General features: G+C 43.5%; 1 protein-coding gene across 1 annotated transcript in view; it reads left to right on the forward strand.

Moving 5' to 3' along the window:
* The first annotated feature begins 3,503 nt into the window (after positions 1 to 3,503).
* WDR62 (WD repeat domain 62) overlaps positions 3,504 to 14,531 on the forward strand; it is a 39,452-nt gene continuing 28,424 nt past the window's right edge. Inside the window, exons 1-9 of the mRNA XM_084612107.1 lie at positions 3,504 to 3,715; positions 6,278 to 6,369; positions 8,905 to 8,967; positions 9,351 to 9,408; positions 9,760 to 9,930; positions 11,400 to 11,534; positions 12,106 to 12,288; positions 12,438 to 12,598; positions 14,116 to 14,290. Of these exons, the coding sequence (XP_084468233.1) occupies positions 3,605 to 3,715; positions 6,278 to 6,369; positions 8,905 to 8,967; positions 9,351 to 9,408; positions 9,760 to 9,930; positions 11,400 to 11,534; positions 12,106 to 12,288; positions 12,438 to 12,598; positions 14,116 to 14,290 (1,149 nt within the window). The 5' untranslated portion in view covers positions 3,504 to 3,604. The remainder of the gene's footprint in view (positions 3,716 to 6,277; positions 6,370 to 8,904; positions 8,968 to 9,350; positions 9,409 to 9,759; positions 9,931 to 11,399; positions 11,535 to 12,105; positions 12,289 to 12,437; positions 12,599 to 14,115; positions 14,291 to 14,531) is intronic.

Genomic DNA, 14,531 nt, shown 5'->3' on the forward strand with positions numbered 1-14,531 from the left:
CCCCTTTGAAGAATCTCAGGTTTGGCCTCCTTCCCCCCACTAAAAAACAGAGTTATCCGAAATCACTAGTCACTTTTGAAAACCTTGGCTCCTGACTCTCAAGTCATGTGCTCTGATCATTAGACAACACTCCCTCTGCCATGCCTCTGCTTTATCACCTATAATCATAACAACATCTAGCTCTTATCACCCATAGCTCTCAAAGCGCTTTACAGGGGTCAGTATCGTTATTTTCATTTTACAGATGGGGAAACTGAGGCACATTGGAGGGAGGCCCAGATCCTCAGAGTTATTTTGGTGCCTAAGTCCCACTGATGGCAATAAGAGTTAGGCACCTAAATATACCTTGGAGGATCTGGGCTGAAGTAACTTGCCCAGGGTCTCATGAGTCCCAGTCCAGTGCTCTGTCCCCTAAATTCCCACTTCGCTGCAAAGTAGCTACTGCTGTCAGAGCTCAGCTTTTTATGAAAAAATTAAGTGATGGCAGCTGAACCTGGGCAGTAGGGAAAGGCCAGGGAGTGTGGTCTGTTGTGAAATTCTTGAAGCTAGCCTTGGTGCCTAGCTATCCCAATGATTAGGCCCTAGGAGATTCCTTGACTGCTGGTGCCACTGATGCAAACAGCACAGGTGTAGCTGTAAATAGATAAATACACAGACCAGCTACTCAGCTTTATTGAGTTCCCTCTGCCTTGCCTTTACCTCCCTAACTGTTAAGTTTTTATACCTCAAATCTAGCTTATCCATAAGCATTAGGTCTACAGACCAATTTGATTATCATTACATTTGCTTTCTGGGCTTCTCTTCTCACCAGGCATTTAATGATGGCACTGAGACGTGACAAATACATAAAGCTTTAAAAAAAAAAAAAGAGCCCACCCCCAAGGGTTAAAAACTCAGCCCCAGAGCTAGCCTGGGCTCTGATGATGATGATCCCAAGTGATGATCCCTCTGGGGGAAAAACAGCAGAGACATTTCCCCTGCTTGGAGAGCCCTACATTTGGGGGAGGAAGGAGGAGACCATGGTACCCAGAATGAAAGGAGGAAGGGGAATTAACTGCTCGAAGATAAGCCAGTCAGAGGTAAATGGAAGATGTGCTCCCCTGAATAGGTGTTCTATAGAAGCAGAAATTTTCCCAGGTCTAGCAAGGATGTTTTCAGGTTATTTATTTAAATGTACCAAATTAGACTATTAATATTTATTATGGGGGCTACACACTTTGTAGCTAGTGTAGGCTGAAGTTATTACACACACACCAGGGACTTGAATCCCTCCATCCCCTTCTTTTTCAAGGACTGTGTGTCCCCCCAATTCCCCGCTTCCCTCCCCAGCCAGAGGTTCTGTATGCTCCTATTCCCCCTCTCCCTGGTTAGAGTGACCACTTTTGTTGAATGGAAGTAAGGGAAAACCACATGAAAAATAAGGGGCTGCTTTATTTTAAAGAAACACTATTTTCCTTTGCAAATCATGTATTTTTTTTTCTCTGAAGTGTACATTTCTATGGCCCCCAAGGATACAATGCAATTCTCATTACCTTCACTGTAATGTTTAAAATTGTACTTCTGATCAGAATTAATATATTCCAATACATCTTAAAACAAGGGATGGATGGTCACCTTAAGGGAAAAAAATCAATTAAATAAAAGATGGCCCTTTAAAATAAGGGATGGGGGTCACACTACCCCCATTTCCAGGTCCCCTATTCTCCCTCTATGGGAGGAACTCTGTGTTTGCCCCCTATTCTACCCTGCCTTTCCCTCCCCCCCCCCCACATCAGCTTGGTTGGGTAAGTTTGTGAAGTCCTTGCAGTCAACTTGACAACATTTCTCTGTCTGTAACACATTAAACTCTAGAATGCTTTATTCAATCCACTCCAAAACTTCAGGGAACATTCCTGACATCAATGGCCAGACCCATATACGTTTTGGAATAAACCAAATGGGAAAAATCAGGGGTGGGGGGACATATGGTGTTTCCATCTGGTTAGCACAGCCACAGCTTCAAGCACCACCAGAGGTGCTGGGGGTATGGCAGCACCCCTTGGTTTGAAGTGGTTTCCACCATATACAGGGGTTACAGTTTTGTTCAAGGGCACTCAGTACCCCCACTATAAATATTATTCCAATGCAACAGAGGACCGCTGCAATTGTGTATTGATCAAACAATTGGTAATACCCTGCCTCATCTCTGCTCATCTTTCCAATAGAAATTAGCATGTTGACGACACCCTGAATGTCATCTTTCTGTCTGGGAGGTAAATTCCATGTGAGGGGAGGTTAAAAAGACTGTGACTTTTCAGCTTGGAAAAGAGATGCCTAAGAGGCAAAATGATAAAATGGGGACTAGTGTGGAGAAAATGAATTAGGAAGTGTTATTTACTCCTTCACAAACACAAGAACCAGGGGATATTAATAGGCAGCAGGTTTAAAACAAACAGAAGGAAGTACTTCTTCACGCAATGCACAGTCAACCTGTGGAACTCATTGCCAGGAGATGTTGTGAAGGCCGAAACTGTAATGAGGTTTTTGGTTTTGTTTTTTTTTTAAACTACATAAGTTCCTGGAGGACAGGTTCATCAAATGGGTATTAGCCAAGATGGTCAGGGATGCAACCCCATCTTCTGGGTGTCCCTAGCTTCTGACTGAAAGAAGCTGGGAGTGACTGACAGGGGATGGATCACTTGCTGATTGCCTGTTCTGGTCATTCCCTCTGAAACACTTGGCTTTGGCCCCTGTTGGATGACAGGATACTGGGCTAGATGGATCATTATGGATCCACTATGACTGTTCTTATGTTGTTAAGTTGCTTGGCATACACAAAGCCCCTACCATGGGGGAAGGGGGAAATAGGGGCATGCATAGAGCCTTTTCTGTGTGTGTGTGAGAGAGAGACAAATAGAGGGATGCAGGGAATCACGGGTGCATTGCAATAAGCTTAAGATGTACAAGCTGTGAAGCATTTTCTGACCCTTCCAGTTATATTAGGCTTGATCCAACAAGCCCTAGGCGGCACAGAAAGATCATTGGGTTCAAAGGGAGCCTGTGTACAGAGAGGGCTCGCACAATTGGGCTCCAGTTTTCTCCTCTCAGACTCATGGTTTAATTGCTTATAACTGGTGCTAATTCATTAATTGGGTTTTAAATAATTAACTCATGGCATTGAGTGGGGGCTGGGATTCGAACCTTTAACCTTCAGGCCCCTGGTGGGGGTTAGACCTGAAACAGCCCCTACGAGGAGACAGGGGGCGGGATTTTACGGTAGTTCCGCCACTATTGGCTGATCTGGAAAATGATTGGTTCCCTCCCCGCCCCCCACACTAGATTATACGCACGGTATCTTTCACGGGAGGCGGGATTTAATGGTAGCACCGCCTCTATGGGCGGAACGAGGGATGATTAGCATACACGTCACCCATTGGGGCGTTACGGAGGCGGGGTTTCATGGCAGAGCCGCCGCCGTTGGCTGCGAGCGGAGGTGTTTGGCGTGCGCGGCGGCCAATGGGGACGGGGAGCCGGGTGCCCGCGCGCAGTTCGGAGCGGTTGCTGCGGGTAGAGGCCGCTTCAGGGGGTCCAGCCGGGGCGAAGGGGCGCCGAGGGCCCCGCAGCCATGGCAGGGTCCGGCGGCGGCGGCGGCTTCTACACCCGGAGCGGGGGCGCCGACTCGCCGCCGCTCTTAAGCCTGAGGCGGAGATCGAGACACCAGGGGCCGGAGGAGGCGGTGAGGGGCCGGGATGACCGGGAGAGAGGCTGAGGCACTGAGGGGCGGGGCTTGAGGGGGGCGGGGCCCCAGCGAGACGGTGACGGGGAGGGGTGGGCAGATGCAAAGGAGGCGGGACTGGGGGGGAACGGGGAGGGGGCGGGGCGACGGGGAGGGGGCGGGGCTGGGGGAGAAATGCGGGGGAGGAGAACTGGGGAGGGGGCGGGGCTACATGAGAGGCGGGGTTTGGGGAGATGGGAGGGGGCGTGAGACACTTTTGGGGATGCGTGGGGGGGTTGGACTAAGGAAGTGATGGGGGGGTTTATTGGGTTGGGGAGATAGAGGTGAAAAGGGGCAGTGATTTGAGACCCTCCTGTGGGTGTCTGTCTCAGCCCCCCCCCCCCCTTAGATGTAGACCCTGCCCCACCAGTGTCCCCTAGCATGGGCTGTAGGAGCTGGGTGGGTCTAACTTCTTTGGGGAATGGGTGTGTGGCTGTGTGTGTGTTGAGGGTGGGGGTTGTGTCTCAGTGGGAGCAGGGCTCTCGGTTACACACATATGGTACAAGTTACAAATAACCCGCCCCCTCGGCCACTTCAGCAGCTTGAGGGGTTATACAATCTGTCATGCCATTGGGGCGGTTTGTTCGCTTCTTGCACTCTTGGGATTCCTCTTTGCTGTATTCAACTCCTTACCTCCCCCGTCAGCGAGATAGCTAACTTGCTGTAAAATCCTCCTGGAGACAGCATGGGTAGTTTTTTATCTTGACAAGATCAGCCCTATAAACCTTGTGCTCACTGCCAAAACGGGTGTGTCTTTTGCATGGGAGTAAGTAATGTGTTATCCTCAGGTAAAAGCACAGTGAAGATTAAATATTTCAGTTTTACAGCAAGGTAGACTTGCTGAGGTCAGCCTCACCTCACGGTACAAATAAAACACCTTATCTTCACTATGCTTTTGTCTTGGGATAGCTCACGTGTTAGTTACCTCGAGGTTAAAAAGCCCATACCTTTTAACAGTGAAGATAAAGCTATTCCCTCAGTTCTGGTTGACCTCGACTGAAGTAAAAACCACAGAGTCTTGTCTCCACTAGAATTTTTCAGTGAGTTAGTTGTCTTGATGTAAACGTATCTTTTTTAAGTGAAGTTACAGTTTCTGATTGGTCTGTTTTTCTTGTTTATATCTCATTTAGGGTCTCGTGTCCCAGTGCAGTGCTGCAGCATATGGGTTAGAAATGCAACAGGAACTGTTAATTTTTGTAAAAAATCGATTACAATATTTTGAAAATCATGAAAACTGATTTCTACAAAGCCAATTTTTCTTTAAACAAACTTGTTCTGACAGCCTCCCTTCAAACGTAACAGATTGGAATCTTTGAATAAAACATTTAAGCTACCAAGACCTGCATTCACAATTCTGTTTCCCCTTCAGACAGTTTGTATCACTGACATCTAAGCCTTTGCAGGGAGCTGTATTCCTATGGTCTCCTTGCCGTGCCATGGATTTCATGTGTGACCTTGGGCAAGTTACTTAGGCCATTTCTATGCTACCGGTGCACAGCTATGGTGCTGCTGCTGTAGCACTGTGATGTAAACACTTCCTGCATCGACAGAAGGGGTTTTTCTGTCAATTTAGTTAATCCACTTCTCCGAGAGATACTGACTAGTTTGATGGAAGAGTTCTTCCGTTGAGCTAGCTGTATCTATGCTAGTGGTTAAGTTGACCTAACTTTTACAATCAGGGCAGGAGATGTTTTCGCTGCTCTTATTGATGTAGCTAGGTCAATCTAATTTGTAAGTGTAGACCAGGCCTTAGACTCTGTCTCTCAGATCCTCAAAGGTTCTCAATAGGAGTTAGGCACTTTTGAGGATCTTGGCCTCTGTGCCTCAGTTCCCCAGCTATAAAATGGGGATATAATGCTGCCTTACCTACCTCACAAGGGTGTTGAGGATAAATGCTTTAAAGATAGGGAGGTGTTCAGATACTATGGTAATGGGGGGGCTTGATAAGTACCTACACTTAATTTATATTGACATAGATGGATCAATCAGGAGTGTGAAGAAAAAAACCCCCACTCCTGTGATCAACACAACTATGCCGACAAACCCCCCAGTGTAGACACAGCCACGCTGATTGAAGAGTATAGTGTCCATTGGGAAGGTGGTGCTCTTGCACAGGCAAAAGAAGTCCTTCTGTCAGTGTAGGCTGCATCTGTGTTAGGGGACTATGCCAGCAGAGTCTAGTATAAACATAGCCTAAGATACTTACTTTGATCTCTGGTTTTGGAAGAATAGGGAAAAAAACATTTCCAGCCACTGTTTTAAAGCCTGAACATATAGTCTCTAATTATTTGGGCTATTAAGCAATGTTTCCATTTTTAAAGAAAGTTCAGTGTTAAGCTCGTTTATTGTACATGATTGATTGCTTGAATTTTTATTGGTTCCCTCTTACCTGATGTGGGAAACCTTGCCTTCCAGGTTGCTGGAACAACTGCGTCAAGAATCTAATAATTGGGAGTTATAAATAAGCTCTTACATAGTTCTGACTGTACTAGACTTCAATATTTTTCCCTCTTTTTTGGGCAGGTTATGCTTGAGAAAGTATTGGGAATAACTACCCAAACCAGTAGTGGTTTAGCTTGTGATCCAAACACCGGGCAGATAGCATATCCTACAGGGTAAGTGTACTATATAACTAAATGTGAAAAAGTGTAAGTTTATGTTGTGTGTCTACCTGCATGATTATAGAAACCACTGCAACTTACAGAGAAAAAAATGGACACGGACCCTGGTTGTTTTGCCAACTGTGTGTATGCAGTAATGTTATTTCACTATTACTTTAGGGCTCCATCTTACAGCCCTTTGTCACTCAGGTAGGCTTTACATAAGCAGAGGCTAATGGGACAGCTTGCACGAGTAAAGGTTGGATCCTATCCCATGACATAATCAGCTACCACTGTAAGCATATTCAGAGTAGCTAGAGGCATGCTTGAGCACCAAAATTCCAACTGACCTCAGTAGAAGATGAAGACATTCAGCATCTCATAGGGCTGTGAGCCCTTAGTAGTTTTTTTTTTCCCCTTGTGGGGCTTCTCTAAACCTTATCTCACAGTGTTCATCAAGCAGCCAAGGGCTGGAAATGGAAAGCTCTTGGACAACTACAACATCTTCTAGATCTGGATAAAGAGGTGTATTCGAGTGCTTTAAGTTCACCTCATTCATAGGCATCCACAAGTCTGATATCACTGCTGGATTAGACCTGTCAGCTTCATGATAATGGAGTAGCTTAAGCTATACTCTTTCTTTCCTCTGTATTGACCCCACCACTTCCAGGTATAGATGCTGGAATTTAGGGTGCTGGGGGTGCTGCCGCACCCTCTGGCTCAAAGTGGGTTCCATCATATACAGGGTTTACAGTTTGGTTCAATGGCTCTCAGCACCCACACTATAAAAATTGTTCCAGAACCCCTACTTCCAGGGTCAGACTCGGTCTCTGATGCTGAGAGTCCAGAAAGTGACCAAGCAAGAGTCCTGACCTCTGATCCCAGTATGACAGTGCGTGGTATGATAGTTACCAGCTGGCCTGGCTTGCTGTTTATAAAATGTGTTAGGTGTGGGGTATGGAGGACTGTGTTGAAATTGCAAGCTTTCATGCTTAGAATGTGGGGTGGTTTCTTGATCCTGCTTGCAGACTGGGGGGGGGTGTGTGGATCTGTAGCAAAGCATGCAATCTGAGTCATTCTGAAAAGCGCAAGCTTAAAGCAAGGTGGGGTGAGATGTCTTGCTGCTTTAGGGAGCAGCCTGTTTTCTCTATCTCTGTTTTTGAGTTGAGGGTTCTTGTGTCATCGTTCTGGTTTCTAAGAAATAAAGTCGTATTACTTTGCAACCTTTCAGCAAGAGTGTGTGGTTTTTATCTAACTTCTGTGTGTGTGCTGTGAACATATAACATTAAGCAAATCAAGGGACCTGATTAATCAGTAGCTAACCCACTGAAAGTTATAACGGCACAGGCCAAAATTAGCTTGCTAGGTTACATAATAGATATATTACAGCCAATTTAAAAAATATTTGAGGAATTAATTATTCAAAAGAACAAAATAAATTTGTATTCTTTAACACAAACTTTTAAATATTTTGTTTCCTTTATGGTGTTCCACTGAATTAGAGGGAAAGAGTCAATCATGTTCAGAATAATTTTTAAGAAACATTCTTACCTATTTTACAAATTATTATTTATTTGTACTGCTGTAGCACATAGCTACCCCAGTCATGGCCCAGGACGGCCTTGTGCTAGCTGCAGGACAAACATAGTACAAAAAGACTGTTGATTTGAATTATTACAACTGAAAGAATTCTTAAAATCAAAAACTTTTCTTCATGTTCTTAACTGTTTTGCATTTCTCTTGGCTTGTTAAAAGCCAACTAACAGTCAGATTCATTTTCTGGCTTGATGCTGTGGCATTTGACATATAAACACCACAGGATTGTCTCTTTTTTTTTTTTTTTTAAATCCCACTATTTACACTGGTATTATTTAACACCGCCCCCGACCCCCACAAACAAACAAACACAAAATATTAGCCTTGTAAAAGCTTATTTTAACAAACCCTAAATTTTAAATTATACTTTAAATGGTCTGTTTAACTTAAAATATTAGTCAAAAGTGACACTAACACCATCGGTATCCACTGTCAGAGGCTGAAACCAGATTCAGTTGTGCTTTAAGGGTAAGTGCTTATTGCTGAACAATGGAAACAGGGATTTTAGGTAACACTTTTAGTTGTTGTAGTAATCTCCAGATTAGTGTTAGAACAAAAGCCTTTTAACAATATAACATAACATAAACATATAACAGTGTGGCCAAGTCGATAGAACACTGGACTGGACTCTGGAAACCTTGGTCCTATTCCTGACTCTGTGACTGGCCTGCTGGGTGACCTTGGGCAAGTCGTGTCACAACTTTGTGCCTCAGTTTACCATTTGCAAAATGGGGATAATGATACTGACCCTCTTTGTCAACTTGGGGCTTACTGATGACGAGTTACGGTTATTATTTTATTTTAAAAAATAGGATGTGCTTTTCTCTGCAACATGTTCCCTTTTCTGGGAAGTCTTCCAAATGCTGAAGAATGCCATCTTCCTCCTAACACCCCACCGCTCCACAAACCAGGTGAAACACTTATTAATGTAAATGTCTTGTTCTTTCTTTTCAGGTGTGTGGTTGTAATTTTAAATCCCAAAAAGAATAAACAAAGACACATCTTTAATACTTCCAGGTATTGTCAATGCTTAATTTACTCACCACCTTGATAGTGCTTAGGTATCTTTATCCCAAACTTGCTTTTTGGGATTTGGGTTGCTGAGAAAGGAATGTGACTCTGAGCCGAACAAAGTGTAACTGCTGATACTGTGCATGGATGCTATATGCCTACTTATGGGGCCACCACTGTGCCAGGGGCTTTACAAACACATTACAAAAAGACAGTGTCTGCCCCAAAGAGCTGACAGTCTAAGTAGATAAGCTATTGTAGACTGTGTGTTTGAATAACACTATGCTGGGTAACATCAGAACGTTTTTTTTCCTTACCTTAGCGTTTATTGTGGTGAGCGCTGTCTGAACTTTCTCTGAGGGAAAACAAAAGCTATATCTTTCTTTCAGGAAAATGCTGAGTGCTCTGTCTTTCTCACCTGATGGAAAATTTATTGTTACTGGTGAGGTGAGTGAAGTGTATCATAGTGCGTACACTTGGAATGGAATTTCTGATTTCTCTACCAATGCAAATGCTTGTATGCGTGGAAAACCTGCCGTAGTAAGACTAGAAGGAATGCCCAATTAGTGCCCTCTGTTTTGATGCTAGATTTCTGGCCTCTGTACATTGGTTGAATTCTGGCCAGTTGATCAGCTATTACTAATTTGGAATTTAAACTACAGACTAAAATGGCTGAACTGTGAGTTGTCTGCACTAGGATACCAGACTAGATGGACCATTGTTCTGATCTGGGATGGCAATTCCTATTTTTTTTGTGTACGATTCAAATGGCAGCACATATTCAAATTACTCTTGCAGAACGGGCACAGACCAGCTGTACGAGTGTGGGACGTCGAGGAGAAGACACAAGTATCTGAACTGCATGGCCATAAACATGGAGTGGCTTGTGTGGCTTTTTCTCCCAACATGAAGTATATTGTGTCAGTGGGCTATCAGCATGACATGATTGTCAATTTGTGGGACTGGAAGGTAAGGAACCACAGATGTCAGGGACAAATAGCCTCTGTCATTTCTCACTGAAAAGTAAAGAATTTACTGATGCATTTACAATAAAATATAATATATCTGTTAGCTATATAATAACGAATGCAATCAAAATAACCCCTCCCTCATTCAAACCAAGAAACCAATCTCACTTGGGGAAAACAACTGAACTTTGCTATGCGCCTACAAGATTATCAAACTCTAGCATTCCTGGACCAAGGGCAAGTTTCAGGGGACTTTGCCGAGACTATCTGCCTCCCTTTTCCTGATGAATAAGGCACACATTTTTTAACAGGGAGGGTAATTAACCATTGGGACAACTCACCAAGGATTGTAGTGGATTCTCCATCACTGGAAATTTTTAAATCAAGAATGGATCTTTTACCCAAAAAAAAAAGAAAAAAAGATGCTCTAGTTCAAACAGGAATTAACTCGGAAATTCCATGGCCTGTGTAATACAGAAGATCAGACTAAATAATCACAATAGTCCCTTCTATGAACATTATCTGATCTCTCCTCTTCACTTGCTTGTCTATCCTGCCTCCTGCTCCCAGATTAACCCTATTTGATCTCACTGTCGTCTTTCCTTCTGCCTCCCCACTGTATTATCTGTCATGCTAGTAATATGAAAGTACCTAGGGCCTGTCATCTTGAGCCGGTGTAGATCACATATCATTCGTGCTGAGCTTGGAAAGTAATACATTGTAACGCCTGCAGGATCACATGCATATCCTAAAGGCTTTATTAACCTTTTGTAGTATGTTTGCTCCCAAAAAGAGAAGTCCAGTGAAGGCACTCCTGCTTGATTGAACCAGCTCAGCCATATACACATGAAGCCTCTAGGTCAAGCTGCTTTTGAGTTATTAGGAGACGGGTGGCGGAAGCATTAGAATGTTTTCAAAAAGTTGGAACACCTTTTCCTCCTCCCTACCCCACCAGGGGCACCGGAATTGGGGGGGGGGTCCAATGGCCCCATCACTTTTTACTTGCCTTAAGGGTGAGCGATGGGAGGGATGAGGGGGTGGAGAGGAGCAAGAGAAGGGCAGGGCCTTGGGGGAAGAGGTGGAGTATGGGGGTTTTGGGGAGGGGAGGAGTGGTGGTGGGGCCTTGGGGAAGGAGTGGGGTGGGGCCACGGTTCTGGCAGTGGTGGCCCCCCCATTTCGAGTGAGCTTCCAGCGTTCCTGCATCTCACACTCAGGAGAATTGTCGTTTCACAAAAACACCTTGTCCAAATTGTCAGAAAAACCATCTTTCCTGGCAGATTAACTGTATGCTAAATTGTACTTCATGTCAATGTTCATATGAATTGCTAAGTTATGATGATGAGGATGAAGTGGGGTTGTGTCAAAATTGGCCTTGTAGTGGAATTGGAAATTCAGTCATAACTTCCATGTCTCTTGTGCTGTGTATCTGTCGTACAAATTATTGGGTGCTCATTTTTTGTCTCATTACAGAAAGATACCCTAGTAGCATCAAACAAAGTGTCTTGTAAAGTTATTGCGATATCCTTCTCTGAGGACAGCTACTTTGTTACTGTTGGCCACCGCCATGTTAAATTCTGGTTCTTGGATGCATCAAGAGAAGTTAAGGTAAACCTTTCTCGTGTGCTGTACCAGTTGGAAGTGGGAGTAAACGAGTTTAAAAAAAGGTGCTCAGGATATTCAGACAGCTGACTAGATGTTTGTTCCATGTCTGTCACTGCAACAGACAGGGATATTATTTTAGGTGGGTGGTGCCAAAGAGCAGTAAGGCTTTTCATGCCCTACACTCAAGCTCTTTATCATACCATAACTTCCTGCCCTGCTTCAGGAATGACCTATGGCCAGGCAGCTCTAACTGGGTTTTGAACCTAGCTTTCTGGAAGTAGTCTACAAAGATCACATTCACAACAGAGCACAAGGGTGAAGGGACAAGAAATTGCTAAATTAACGTTTAAAACGCATTTGCAGGATGTTTCAGTTCTTTGACAGAGCTATTGCATACTTGCCGGATTCCAGAAAACATGAATCAATATGTGTGACAATCCTGTTTCCCATTTTTAAAAAGGAGGAACTTACTTATCTCCTAGTGTTAGTCAGAGGCTTTCTTTAGATCCTCAGTGAGGTGTCGGAAGGACATATGTATTAGTATTTATAATGCAAACTAATGTGTTAATTGCAGATTAAAGAGACTGTGCCATTGGTCGGTCGCTCTGGACTTCTGGGAGAACTTCACAATAACATCTTTTGTGGTGTAGCATGCGGGCAAGGGAAAATGTCGGGCAACACTTTCTGCGTTTCTTATTCTGGACTTCTCTGTCAATTTAACGAGAAGCGAATGCTGGAAAAATGGATTGATCTGAAGGTAAAATGCCACCTTGTCTAATTACTGTAAAATAATTCCATTTTGTTTTGGATACCTAAGCTTTCCTTATGTTACTGTAATTGTTTTATAGAAATACATTTTTTTATAACCGAGAACGTAACTTTATGCATGTGGACTTTTTCCTTCAGGTATCACTAGCAAATTGCATTTGTGTTAGTGAGGAGTTTATTTTTTGTGGCTGTGCAAATGGAACTGTGAGGATCTTTCATTCCTACAACATGCATTATCTCACTGATCTACCGAAACCTCACTACTTGGGCATTGATGTAGCCAAAGAGCTTGAACCAAGGTACAAAGTTTTGACGTTAAATATAGTGCTTCACTGTGTGTATTATGTTTGACTTGGCTTGAAGGAAAAAGTGCCTTCTCTTTGTAGATCTTAAATACTCTGTACAGCTTCTAAAGATAATGGCTAAATAGCAAAGGCCAGATTTTCAGAAGTGGCCAGTGACCCTGAGCATTTCTGAAAATTTGATCCTGAAAGTTTGTGAGTTTTAGTCTTACATTTTAAGAAAAGAAGAAAATGGATCTCTAAGATTAAATAGACTAGAAATCAGTCATCTTTCAGAGGTCTCTATCCCAGTGTTGTTAACATTAAAATGAGTTTCTGACAGAGCTTGAAGAAACTAAAACCTGATGCTTTGCATATAACAATGTAAGGTTTTAAGACCAATCAGACTTGACAGCGTCTTTGCCTGTTTTCATAGAATCATAGAATATCAGGGTTGGAAGGGACCTCAGGAGGTCATCTAGTCCAACCCCCTGCTCAAAGCAGGACCAATCCCCAATTAAATCATCCCAGCCAGGGCTTTGTCAAGCCTGACCTTAAAAACTTCTAAGGAAGGAGATTCTACCACCTCCCTAGGTAAAGCATTCCGGTGTTTCACCACCCTCCTAGTGAAAAAGTTTTTCCTAATATCCAACCTAAACCTCCCCCACTGCAACTTGAGACCATTACTCCTTGTCCTGTCCTCTTCTACCACTGAGAATAGTCTAGAACCATCCCCTCTGGAACCACCTCTCAGGTAGTTGAAAGCAGCTATCAAATCCCCCCTCATTCTTTCTCTTCTGCAGACTAAACAATCCCAGTTCCCTCAGCCTCTCCTCATAAGTCATGTGTTCCAGACCCCTAATCATTTTTGTTGCCCTTCGCTGGACACTCTCCAATTTATCCACATCCTTCTTGTAGTGTGGGGCCCAAAACTGGACACAGTACTCCAGATGAGGCCGCACCAATGTCAAATAGAGGGGAACGATCACGTCCCTCGATCTGCTCGCTATGCCCCTACTTATACATCCCAAAATGCCATAAATTTTTAGTTTTTTTAAAACTTAGTTTTAATAAAATACTTAGCTTTTGTATCAAGCTTTTCATCAGTAGATCTCAAAGCACTTTACGGCTGAAGTAGGTATCATTAATTTGATTTTTATTTCAGGGTAACTAACTGGCATGAATGTTTTCCAAATAGCTAGGTGGCTTTTCAGAGCTGTGCGTTATCAAAACAGTCCGTTGGGCTGTACCCAGGACAGAGAGATTTTTCACAGATACAAAATTCTGGATGGAAGAGGGTAAAAACCCAAGAATAATATTATGCACTGTAAGACTTGAATTGCACCTAGCATGGACATTTGTGAGACTTATTACATGCTCAGAAAAATCTAGCTGTGGTTTTACGATGTCCGGTAGGCTGGAAGATTAGTGATTTTCAGATGTTTAAAACAGAAATTGTTGTATATACCATACTTGCATTTTTTGTTTCTTAAATTCAGCTAAAAAGAATAATTCCTCTTTCTCCGTCTCTTAAGACGACCAGATTCTGTCTACCCAGACACCATTGCCTTAGCCTTTGACCCATGCAATTGTTGGCTTTCCTGTGTGTATAAAGACCACAGTATATACATCTGGGATGTTAAAGACACAAACAAAGTTGGCAAAGTGTGGTCAGACCTCTTCCACAGTTCCTTTGTATGGAATGTTGAGGTAAGATGTAGTTCATGTGCTAGAAATAGTTATAAAGCTCTAAGATCTGCTCCGTTCTGTCCTCATTGGGGCAAGTATGGTGGCTGCACAGCATAAAGGTTCTGATTTGGAGCTTGAAGTCCGGGAGCTAGCGGTGCTTAGTCCTGATGGTGAGACGTTTCCCTTAGGCCTGTTATCTTTGGCCATCAGAAGGAGCAATGCTAATGACTTCCAAAGGGATCATGGAGAGAGAATCTCCATT

Source organism: Lepidochelys olivacea, assembly GCF_965140295.1.
Source record: "Lepidochelys olivacea isolate rLepOli2 genome assembly, chromosome: 23".
Lineage (NCBI taxonomy): Eukaryota > Metazoa > Chordata > Testudines > Cheloniidae > Lepidochelys > Lepidochelys olivacea.